The sequence below is a fragment of the Pholis gunnellus genome (genome assembly GCF_910591455.1).
Source record: "Pholis gunnellus genome assembly, chromosome: 6".
Lineage (NCBI taxonomy): Eukaryota > Metazoa > Chordata > Actinopteri > Perciformes > Pholidae > Pholis > Pholis gunnellus.
Genome location: NC_136532.1, coordinates 1,688,768 through 1,701,426, shown reverse-complemented (window position 1 = coordinate 1,701,426; position 12,659 = coordinate 1,688,768). Strand labels below are relative to the sequence as shown.

At 41.4% G+C, this 12,659-nt stretch overlaps 1 protein-coding gene across 1 annotated transcript in view; it reads left to right on the top strand.

The window, feature by feature from the left end:
* Positions 1-208: 208 nt before the first annotated feature.
* The window catches only part of tncb (tenascin Cb), a gene marked incomplete at both ends in the record, with an annotated part of 40,785 nt that continues 28,334 nt past the window's right edge, over positions 209-12,659 (top strand). The window contains 5 exons of the mRNA XM_079161806.1: positions 209-689; positions 4,713-5,933; positions 7,265-7,528; positions 7,629-7,744; positions 8,250-8,403. Of these exons, the coding sequence (XP_079017932.1) occupies positions 209-689; positions 4,713-5,933; positions 7,265-7,528; positions 7,629-7,744; positions 8,250-8,403 (2,236 nt within the window). The remainder of the gene's footprint in view (positions 690-4,712; positions 5,934-7,264; positions 7,529-7,628; positions 7,745-8,249; positions 8,404-12,659) is intronic.

The following is a 12,659-nucleotide window of genomic DNA, read 5'->3' as shown; positions in this document are numbered from 1 at the left end:
ACCAGAATTTGGCGTAGATTGCTATGCGATGTACGTGTAAAGACATAAAGACGAACTATGTAACAATTATGTGCCGGGAAAGAAGTGCCCTTCTTAATTTTTCCCTTCTGTCTGTATTTTCTTTTACTCAGGACAAGGACACCTATTTGAACCCTGAATAGTCTGCACGAAGCTGCTACTTCCTCAGTGTCAGGGTGTCGTCATGGGGATGAAAGGCTTCATCTTCGGCTGCATGACCGTGGCCCTGCTCCTCGAGCTGTCAACCGCCGGCCTGGTCAAGAAGGTCATCCGCCACCGTAGGGATGCTCTGGCACCTACGAAAACCCAGGAGAACCTCACCCTGCCCCAACCGGACCAGCCAGTGGTGTTCAACCACGTTTACAACATCAACGTCCCCACCACGTCCCTCTGCTCCGTGGACCTTGAATCTCCTGGCGAATCCGAGCTCAAACACAAGGGCACCCCGATTGACATGCAGAACACCGAGCACATGGAGCACACGGTGGACGGCGATAATCAGATCGTCTTCACCCACCGCATCAATATCCCCAAGCAGGCGTGCGGCTGCAACAACCAGCTGCCGGACATCAAGGATATCCTGAACAGGCTGGAGATGCTGGAGTCAGAGCTGTCTAGTCTGAGAGAGCAGTGCAGCAGTGGGACGGGCTGCTGTGGAGCTCAGGTTACGGGTAGGTCTATACCTTTCACTCTATGTGCTGTAATGTCTGTGTTGTAATGGCAGTGTGTGTCTATTTTATTATACATAAAGTCAACTCACGTGAAATCTATTTCTAAAGTGCTTCCAGTTTGAGAGCAGAAAGGTTGTGAATTATGGATTTCAGAACCTCTTGAACCCTAAGCCTTTTTTAGGCCTCTTCTCAAAAACTGTAACCCATACTAAAGAGACTATAATTCTGTAACTACAAGGTCTATTTTAAAAATGTTGATGGTTTAATAACACTAGGAATTGTGAGATTTGATGAGATGAGTAAATATTGTGTATATGTTACTGGTTAATAGTAGCTGAAGACAGAACACAGCAAACAGGGAAAATTCCCAGGTTCGCCTGAAGAAAAAGCACTGTAATCTTTTTAATGAGGCCCTGGCTAGCCTAAGAAACATTCCCAATTCATAGCAAAACCGGTGCAGGTGCCTCAAAAAAAGATTTGGTGTAAATAAAGTGAAGCAAACCCCAGTTATAGAAGTTTTTGTACGAAAAAACATGCCAAATTCTCATTTTCGAACCAGGATTTGCAGCTGTTCCATTGTACTTTTATATACTATATAACTATATATTTCACTATATTTCACTTTGGTTATCACTCATATTGTACAATCTATCATAACCGAGCTGTTTGGCATCATTTTGAGCCGTTTTGACGTCTTTGGGGGTCATCATATCTCTCCCCCAAGCAATTTCCTCGTCTCTGTCTGTGTGTATGGAGCGCTTGCTAAGTCTATGGTGGGCGCATCTTAGCATGTGACCCCTTGTTCGAACCAGGTGGTTATTTCGAACACACCAGTATGTTCCATGAAGTGATTGACAGAATTTTCAGCCACTAAAAAGCCAAAACCGTGCCGCGCAACTCCCCCAAGCCCCTGTATGATTCGCTGGCCGGCATATTGACCACCATTTTGTGTCAGATGAATGGAAAATCACCATTTTAGGTTTCAGACGGTCACAGTGAGCTTGCAAACACATCTTTCATATGGATTTATTTCGGATTTCTCCGTTTTTGCCCTGAAAACCTCCTCAAGTTGTGGTTTAGTTCTAATCTTGGCAGTGTTGGCGTTGTGCTTGGTGGCGGCTTCTTCGATGTAACTTTTGAATGCTTTGATGGAGAGAAATTTGGATGTTATTGCTAGAATCTGTGTGGAATTCTCATGCTTCCTGATGCATGATATGACCGGTGGGATGCAATGGCCGCATTTTGGAAGCATTTTCCAAGTTCTTAGATCGCCGGCAGCAGCGTAAAATACATGATATTGTGGCGGATCTTCTTAGTTAGTTAGTATAATAGTTTATAATGGTGTTTGCAGTGTATAAAATGGTTCACATGATTAAGTTGCTGAGACTTTTTTCGAAAAAAGAAAAAAAAGAAAAAAGTATTTTTTTTTTAAATTTCTTTATGAACTTTGATTTCTACGACGCTCTCTTCGATTAAATATCTCGCTCTGAACCCCAAATGGGGCTCGCTCGGGTCCAAGAGGTTTTAAGGGAACACATGCAGCACAGCATTAAAAACTGGCCAAGGGAATCATTTCGAACATTGGCTGTATAAATGGCTGGATAGGTTCACAGATTTATCATCCTACCCTATAGTTATATTTTCCCTTCCTTTTACTACACTACGGAAATAAACATGTAAAGACAACCAGTTCTCCGTCCCAACTCGATAAATACAAACAATTGGTCAGCACCCAGAGGAACTCTTTAGCATCTATATGTGTCGCTTTCGGCTATTATAAACCATTAATAATAATAATAATAATAATAATAATAATAATAACTTTATTTATATAGCACCTTTTAAAAACAGAGTTCACAAAGTGCTTTGACAGTCAAAGCAGCAAAAACAAGGCAATAGTAACAACAGAAAGCTCAGTGAGACCGTTGGATACGTTAAAAATAAACTAAGAAATGAATGAGATAAAATAATCGATAACATTTCATATGAAATTTAAATTTACATTTAAATTTAAAAGAAATGTACACACATACATATATACAAATATACATACAGTATACACAGATATACATACATACTGCATATATACATACACACACACATACACATTCATACACACATACAGTTGCACTCAAAATGCAACAACTTTTGTGACTTGTGGTTTGAAGCTTAAATTTGAATCAAAGACTACCCCTAAGTTTCTGACTGTGGACTTTGTGTTAATGGTCAGGGGGCCAAGGGCATTTTTAATGGGAGTGATAGGGTTTGGGGGACTAAATATATTGATTTCTGATTTTGAGTTATTGAGTTGAAGAAAATGTTGTGCCATCCAACAGTTGATATCATTAAGACAGTCTAAAATAGCAGCTAGGCTTCTGGGGTCATCAGGTCTCAAGGGAAGTTATATCTGTGTGTCGTCTGCATAGCAATGAAAATAAACATTGTGACGTTGGAAGATGGGAGCATGTATATGGAAAATAAAATTGGACCTAAAATTGAACCTTGCGGTACACCACAGGTAATGTGAGATGTAGAGGATGTGTAATTGCCTATTGTGATCGAGTGGGTTCTATCTAAAAAGTAAGAATAAAACCAATTAGGTGCAGTGCAGCATTCCGCGTCCTTATTAGACCGTCAGACGGCTGTTCGTGACCCGTGAAACCAAGTCAACATTGACCTATTACATTACTTTTGATACGTAACCTCCATCCCTGACTAACGCCATTTTTGTAACAAACATACACATTTTCAACCACGATCTTTTCCTAAACCTTACCAAGTAGTTTTGTTTATAAAGTAAACCTTTAAACTAAGCAAATTCTGTGGAGGGTTATTTTGAAAAGACACAACGCATGTAACAAGCAGAAACTGACATATTGCTTCTAACACGTCTAAAATCAACGCTAGATGGGAACCCAGAGCCTCGTACTTTGAAGGGTAGGGTCACTGACCAAGCGTTGGTATTTGACAAGTTGGGAGTGAACGTGTTGGTTAAAGACATGAAAATTGATCAAATGAATGTGATACAGTGAATATTTAGTCATTATTTCTATATTATCAGTGACATTATTGTCAAATAGTGATGCGGCTGTGGGCACACTTCTTTAAAAACTAACTATTTCTGCATTAAAAGACCTGATGAGTTATCACAATCTAAAGTAGACCAGCGACCCATTTAATGCAAACAAACAGATTCTCATGATCTTTTTCAAGTTTTCGGCTTATCTCCTGTCATGACTTAAACATCATTGTCAGTGCAAAGCCTCTTCGCATCTGACTATCAGTTATGGGTTGTCAGAGCATCCTTCCATGCATCATCAAGTTTGGAAACATTCACCCTGTCGAGAAGATTTCCAGTCTCTGTAAATACATTTTTATGGTTTGATGAAATGGACGGATTTGAAAGGCCACTGGGAAGTAAGGATGTAGTCAAAAATGTATTTTATATTTTTACAAAAGATGGTACATACATTTTTCTCAGCAAATTAATCTTCACAAATGAACACCACTTTCAGGATTTTTGAAGCTTGGATGCAATCTGCAGAAGTGAAAAGCTATAAACGAACTACAATAACAAGTTGCTTGAGTGTTAGTATACACAACCAGGCTGTAAAGGTGCACTAGTCTGAATGATGAGGTTTTTCAGTATCATTTAGCCACTATTTAGCCTTTTTTAAGAAACTAAAATCTTCAAAATGCACGAGAGAGATATTTACAGACGTATTTCATACAAAATGTTGAAATCTCTTATGCTTATGTTAACCACAAACCTTCTTTCAGGCATCGAACCAAAATCCCAGTCAAAAAACCCATTGACTTTGAGACAAGGGAACCGGATGTGCTAAAATCCTGACACATTTTTGTATGTTAGGACTCATTCCTGCAACACTCTATTGGACCAGTTGTCTTTGATATGCAGCCATAGTTTGTGTATGCATCGCACACGTAGTTTTAGGGAATGATTTGTGATCACATAGCTTTACAATACTTTTTGATTGATTTTTCTTTCTTTCCCTCCCCCAGGTGAAGTGTCCACAAAACCCTACTGTAATGGCCGTGGGAATTGGAGCACCGACACTTGCAGCTGCGTATGTGAACCTGGATGGAAGGGCCCCAACTGTACTGAACCAGAATGCCCCAATGACTGCCAGGACCAGGGCCGCTGTGTGGATGGCAAATGTGAGTGCTTTGAGGGCTTCGGAGGTGACGACTGCGGTATTGAGCTCTGTCTGCTGGACTGCGGTGACTCTGGGCACTGTGTCGAAGGGTCCTGCCTCTGCGAGGACGGCTTCATCGGTGAGGACTGCGCCCAGACCAACTGCCTCAATAACTGCCTGGGGCGTGGACGATGCGTAGAAGACGAGTGTGTTTGCGACGAGCCATGGACAGGCTTTGACTGCTCCGAACTCATCTGTCCAAACGACTGTTTTGACCGCGGACGCTGCATCAATGGCACCTGCTACTGCGAAGATGGCTACACTGGCGAAGACTGCGGTGAGCTCACTTGCTCTGGCAACTGTAACAACCGTGGTATATGTGTGAATGGCCAGTGTGTGTGCCAGACCGGCTACAGTGGGGAGGATTGCTCGAAGCTCACCTGTCCCAAGAACTGCAACGAGAGAGGCCATTGCTTTAACGGGAAGTGCATCTGTGATCCAGGATTTGAGGGTGAAGATTGCTCAATACTCTCATGCCCTGACAACTGCAGCAACAGGGGCCAGTGCATTGATGGAGAATGTGTATGTAATGTAGGATACCAAGGAGAAGACTGTAGCGAGCTCTCTTGCTCTAACAATTGCCAAGACCGTGGCCGCTGCGTCAACGGACAGTGCATGTGTGACAGAGGCTACGCCGGGGAGGACTGCAGCATCAAGACCTGTCCAAAAGCTTGCATGGGCCGCGGAGAGTGCGTGGACGGAAAATGCATGTGCTTTGTCGGCTTCACTGGTAAAGGCTGCGGCGAGCTGACCTGCCCTAATGACTGCCTGGACCGCGGCCACTGTGTGAACGGACAATGTGTTTGTCACAAGGGTTTCACTGGTGAGGACTGCAGTGAGAAGACATGTCCCAAGAACTGTCTTGATCGAGGTTACTGTGTTGATGGCAACTGTGAGTGTTATGAAGGTTTCACCGGGCCGGACTGCTCCATACTGACCTGCCCAAATGACTGCCAGAACCAGGGACACTGTGAGAATGGAGTATGTGTTTGCAACGAGGGCTTCATTGGAGAGGACTGCTCTGAAGGTAAGCAAGATCATGTATACATGCTGTGCTGCTTTCCACAGATAATTCATCCTATCGTCTACTTGATTGCACTACCGGTAAGGCTTGTGCCAATTGGCGATCGGATCTTATATCGATGATTTGAGGGATGATTGAAGATCATTTTTTCCTTCACCGATTATAAGGTGATTTTAACTAAATGTTATAAAATGAATCTCTATAATTACCCTACTAACTGGGGCAAATATTATTTTGTGTTATTGTGGTTATAAAGTGCTTTGATTGATTGCTACTAGCCCCATTGATACAGGTGCAACATTATCAGGAGACTATTCCTCCTACTCCTGGTCACCTGAATGTAGTAGTCAAATATTCAATCTTCATTTTTGCTGTTGTGTTCTCCACCAACGCCTGAAGAAAATATCCGCCACTTTAACTAAACTAAATGTTCCACCTCATCTCCAGTCTCTTACTTTATCTATTTTTTGGTGCTGGCATGTAGCGTATAATGGGATTTTTGACCTTTTTTGCTGTAAACAGCTTGACTTGGGTGATCATTTAGCATAATATGAAATATAATGTTTTTTAAAATTCAATTTCGATTGAAATTTAAAAATGAACTGTCAGGTGTCAGTTGTTCTTTTCTCTTCTATAGAAACACTTTTTTATATCATCATGTTCTAGGAACATTTTCATTTGATGGTACAAATAAGACCGGTCTCTATTTCTACATATGAATCAAATGCATTTATTTTTTATGTAATTGGCAAATGGTGGCTCTTTTTGATTTCCCATTAAAACTGACATCAGTGAATTGATATTTTGGTAGATATTGTTTAGCTTATTTCTGTATAATCACATGGAAAAACTGCGGTAATGAGTGAATTTACAACAAGAGAAAGATGCATTATAGCCGGAACAAATCGTCTGCAACATACCACCAGTGGAACATAACATTTTTACCAGTGGGGCATAGGCTCATTCACTATTGTGTTACCTCATTTGGCTCAACAGACCTTTATTTAAATGAAAATCTTTGACATTATTACTTTAATAACATCAGCCTTCAGTGAGCTTTACACTTAAATGTCAACATGGCTCTAAATCCTGTACTCATTCTTCAGATTATATCTATACATATTTTCTAGATGAAGTCACTTCAATCCAAATTCTGGAGGCACCATCTTGATGTTATCTAATCTTTCTTCAAAATGTCACATGTTCAGCAAGTCAATTCATTTGCCCATAGCCACATTTCCAAACCATACAGAACTTGGAGAAAACTCCCATGTTACAAACATTAAAAAAATCAACCTCAGTACAAACCACTGATTTTCAGTGTCTCTCCATAGTCTCGCCACCCAAGGACCTGACAGTGGTGGAGGTCACCCCAGAGACGGTGGACCTGTCCTGGGAGAATGAGATGCATGTGACCGAGTACCTGATCACCTACGTCCCAACGGCCCCTGGAGGTCTTGAGCTGGACGCTCGAGTACCCGGGGACCAGAAGATGGCCACTATTCGGGAGCTTGAGCCTGGCGTAGAGTACCTGATCAGCGTCTATGCTGTGCTCAACAACAAGAGGAGTCTTCCTGTCAGCGCTCGGGTGGCTACACGTATGTCAATCTCCTCTGTGGGACTTAACAAAACACAGAGTATAGTATCTCTATAGTATCTAGATGAAATGTAGTGAAAGTTTTGTTCTATGCGTCCCAGATCTGCCTGAGCCTGAGGGGCTTAAGTTCAAGTCAGTGCGGGAGACATCAGTGGAGGTGCAGTGGGACCCGTTGGACGTTGCCTTTGATGGCTGGAACCTCATCTTCAGAAACACAGTGAGTCCTGCTTCCCAATATGTTAATGGCCTTCTGTATTCCAGTAGGTGGTTGACCTGTAGAGGCTACCTCAGCCTGCACTATTATGCACATTTTCCTCTGGTAGAAACCATATACGACCCACTGCAGACCCCCTACTTCAAATTCAATAATTGCCTCATGTGCATATATGAGGATCATGGTGGATTTCCTGTGGAAAATGGTTCAGCCGAGCCAGCATGCAAAAACAAAGCAGTTAGCATGTCTTGACAGCTCCGATTGCCATACATTTTCTTTGTGTACCTCTTTATTTTCCCATTTGAGTGCTCATGGAAACGTTTCCTAGCAGTGCTACTGGGATCTACGCAAAGCCACACTCTAGTAAACTGGGTCCCCTGTCAACGCTTAAGTCCAACCGCCACCCAGAGCGCCATTATGTATGATTTAGCAGTCCCCCCCCCCCCCTCCACACATTATGCCAGGACTAGTCTTTGTAGTGGTTGATGGTGTTTCTCGGTGCTGGCAGAAAGAAGAAGATGGTGAGATTCTTAACTCGCTCAGTCGTCCAGAGACCACCTTTGAGCAGTCGGGCCTGGGCCCCGGCCAGGAGTACGAGGTCAAGCTGGAGGTGGTGAAGAACAACAAGCGTGGACCGCCTGCCTCCCAGAACGTCGTCACAAGTGAGTGTACACATTCACACTGCTAACCGGCTTATCATTCTTTTGTTTTAGACTTACTGGATGTACATCTTTCTTGATGGACATCCAATGGTATGTTCTCTACTACTAGTCTGCCATAGCTTATTAGTGTTGATGCATACTTTGCCCCTCATGAAACGTATACAGAAATATATTCATACTAAAGAGGGATGGATTCTAGAAAGGTAGGTAAAATTTGGACACCAATATTATCGATTAAATCTCAACTTCTTCGTATTAATCCTATATTCAAACCACAATTAAAAAGAATAAACCTGAACTCCTTTTCACCATTCTGACCCAGTGCTGCAGATTGAGAGAGGGGGGGGGGGATCAAGGTTTGAGCCATCAAAATATAATGCAAAAACAGGTTGTCACCTTCATACCTTTGCGTAGGTTCATTGATTTCGATATGTCTGGGTTATCCATCTTGCAACCCCCAACGGTGAATTGAAAACAGCCCGACATGTCAACCCTGAGTGATTAGCTCATTAGACTTCATTGCATTGTTGTGATTTAGGCGGGGTAGTAAAAACAGATATGGATTTCCCGCCCTGTTGGCAAGCTGTGAGATGGCTCCATAGCTGCATCGGGGCTATAAAGCCCAATGGCTTGTAACACTCTGAGGAACTCGGGCCTGGGGATCAATATAAAGAGAGAAAACAGGGTTGAAGTTGTGGATTCACCCGCCAGACTAACCACTCACCACCGGGCTATATTTAGGTGTTTTTTAGGTGTTGAATAGGGGGGTAGGTCAAAACACTTCTCCATTTCTTGATGGAGTTGTTAAATGTTTGTTTTCTCTATACTGTAAGTATAGTCTCGGTGTCTGTAAGTCCCGGGAGACTTCTGTTTCAACAGAGCATATTTAACAAGCGCAGCAATGTTCAAAGTTTAATAAATGGCAGCTCCATCTAGCAGTGGGTCAGGCTACTTCATTATTTATGGTACGAAAATGGTCCACTCTTTGCCAGGATAAACAGAGGCATGCATGGAAGAGCCATTAGAGGCCTATCGTGACCATTGCTTATGCACTCAGCAGTACGAGCAGGGCTGGTAAATTACAGCTGGAGTAAATTTAAGGGTTTTTTGTTACATTTCTTCAGTATCATCTACAGTGGAACCACAGAAAAGGAAGTGCAGTGATTATGCCTGTTGTATTTTGATGGCTGGATCCCTTATTCTTATGAGTAGCACACACTGTTCTACACTCTACATCTCCATTACATGGATATATTCCTTACTTGGGAGAAAAGTCAAATTGAATTGAAATGGAAACAGCATATTGCTGCCACGATGATAGCAAGAAAATAGTTTCAACTTAATCCCTTTCATATTATCACGAACTATATAGCCTCAATATATAGCCTCAGTGAAGAACAATAGATTGAAAGGAAGGGTAGTAGGGTCTTTACTGTAGCTAGAGAGGGATACTTGGTTGGGAGGCTGATGGGAGAGAGACTACTGAGATTAATATACATTTAAATAAATACATCATTGTTGTGGGAAAAACTCTCTCTCTCTGCCCTAGAGTTAGTTGAAAAGATTAACTCATATCTTTTTGCTAAGCTATGCTAACTGTCTCCAGCTTCATATGAAACATACACATATTAGAGTGCTATTGATTTTCTCTAACTCCAAACTATTCCTGTAATCACATCGTCATGACTTGATCTATATTTCTTCTTTTAACACCATATGGAAGTTTCCTGTTATAACTACATACCAACTTGTTGATGCTTCCTTACAAGAACAAGACAAAATATGTGATAATTTTTCACAATGTGTAAACAAAATAATTAATTAATTAATTACTTAAAAGGGGGCAAAGAGTGTACACATGTAGTACAAATCACTTTTGAGAACGAATTAAATGATATTTTTAAATATTTAAAAAACGTACATGATGAAGAGATTCTGATCAAATGGACCATGTAACCTATTTTAATCACTCAAAGAAATATATATACACAAAGTACTTCAAGGTACTACAAGTACTACCACAATTTCACCTATTTCTCACCAGGAGAAGGCGAGCAATGTTCACAGTTATCGATCCCAGCCGCGATCTACGGCACTTTTCAGACAAAGAGAATATCCACAAGGAGCAGCACAACAAACTACGTCGAACTATAGCTTCAGAATATTTCTACTTTTCACCGTTAAAAAGTTACAATTATTCTACCTCGGATCAACACACAGCCTCACAGCATAAATATTGAAACGCTTCGTACCTTTTAGATGTTTTTCTGGAAGAAAATCGGCCCGAAAAAGATTGAATCCATTTCCTGCATTTTCGACTGCTCTCTCTCTTTACTCGACCAAAAAAACTGAGTCTCTACGACCAACTATGACGAAGGAATAATAATTTCAGTTTTGGCCAATGGGTTTGACCCATGGGGGCGGATCACAGTTTTCGATTATTTTATTGGCTTAAAATTTGGTCAAACAACTCAAAGAATGAATGGCTGCACTGCCCAGAGTCTTCCGGATTCAGAACTGTGGGAATTGCGCAAATCGGCCAATCACAGGCTGTGTTGGGTTCAAATACATCCCGTAAAACTGAAATTCTGACGAAAATGTGCCATATTTTACAGGTTTTTATATGGCACAGGCTCTCAAAATGATGCCAAACTGCTGTATTAGATAGAACACTTGAACATTGAACACTATTAGTGATAGAAGAAGTGAAATAAATAGTTATATAGTATTTAAAAGTCCAATAAAAGAGCTATATTGGCTGCTTCTAAAATCAGAATTGACGTTGGCTGACCAAAGCTGACCTGTACACCGGCATTGATTTCTCAGGCATACTTCACTCTATCAAAGCCAATTTTTTTTTAAAAAGGACAAAAGACATGTTGTGATATGATTTGAGAGAGTTTAAGCCTTGGACTGCATCATTTCAAATCAATAAAAGTGCTTTTTCTTTCAGGCGAACCTGAAATTTCTTTATTTGAGCTGTGTGTTATATTCATTCAGCATTAATTAGTAACATATACACTGATATGTACATATATTAAAAAAAAATATCACAAGTGTTAGTGTTATAATTCCATTGAAATTATTCAAATAGACCTTGTAGTTAGTGAGATAAGCCCCTTTCGGTACGGGTATGACATTTTCGAGCAGAGGTCTCAAAATAGGCCTAGAGTTCAAAAGGTTAAAATCAGAAATTCTGACATTATTTTTTATTTTAAAAGAGCAAATATTTTTTATCATGGTGGCAGCATGGATAAATTAGGAAAGTTCCCTTTATTGGTTGAATTCTTGCGAGTGCAAGAAAACGTCAAAATGTATGACCTTTTGTTATATCCACGGTTTATGCATGCACTCGTGCATATACATATGTATGCCACCACTTGTCAGCACTACTTGGATTATGAGGTTCAGAGTTCTGTGTCACTCAGGCTCTCTTAATGTCTCCCATTACACTGGCTTGTGGGCTCGTACTGTGGGATTTGCATGCTGAGGGGCTAATTGTGTGAAGCGAGTCCCTTCGCTCTCTCCTCTCTCCTCCCCCTCCAACCAACCCACCATGTGGGGGAGGCACCAGTCAGTCAAGCCGTCAGGCTCAGAGGGACGGCGGCCTCCCAGGAGAATGGTATCGTGACACCCGAACGACACCCTCGTAGCGTCCTCAGAAGACAAATCTGTGTTAAGCTCAAATACAGATTCTTCACTTTATCAGCCCCGCGCAGAAGGTTGACTTTCCTAAAGTTGCTTACGTGTGACAAATCAATTTCAGCGCCGGCGAAAAGGCGCCCTTCATGGCACGGGGATTTTATCTGTAAATAGTCTAAATAGCCTCATAAATGCATTAGGGCTGTCATATTTTCTGCACCTGCATTGCTGAAATTTCTGTATTCATGCATATAATACTTCCCACAGCAACCCTCCATCTCCTTCCTACCTTCATCGTCCTTTGTTGGTCCAATCAATCAATGGGATAATCAATCCATCAAACCATCAATTGCAAAGCCTCAACACCAGTGATATAACCATGATAAAAAATTTCAACCCAATTCCCAATCGACAGAAATAAATGTGGAATTGTAAACAGCAGATACTCACTGGTGAACTGTGATGTGTGTTCAGAACATGCAGCCAAACAGCCAAAGCATTGACTGTCCATAGCTGAAGCTAGCTAGTAATGTACAAACAGTACAACAATTTGAAATGTTTTCAAGACGCGCTCACATGTCTTTGCCTCAATTTGCAACATTTGAGGTGAATTC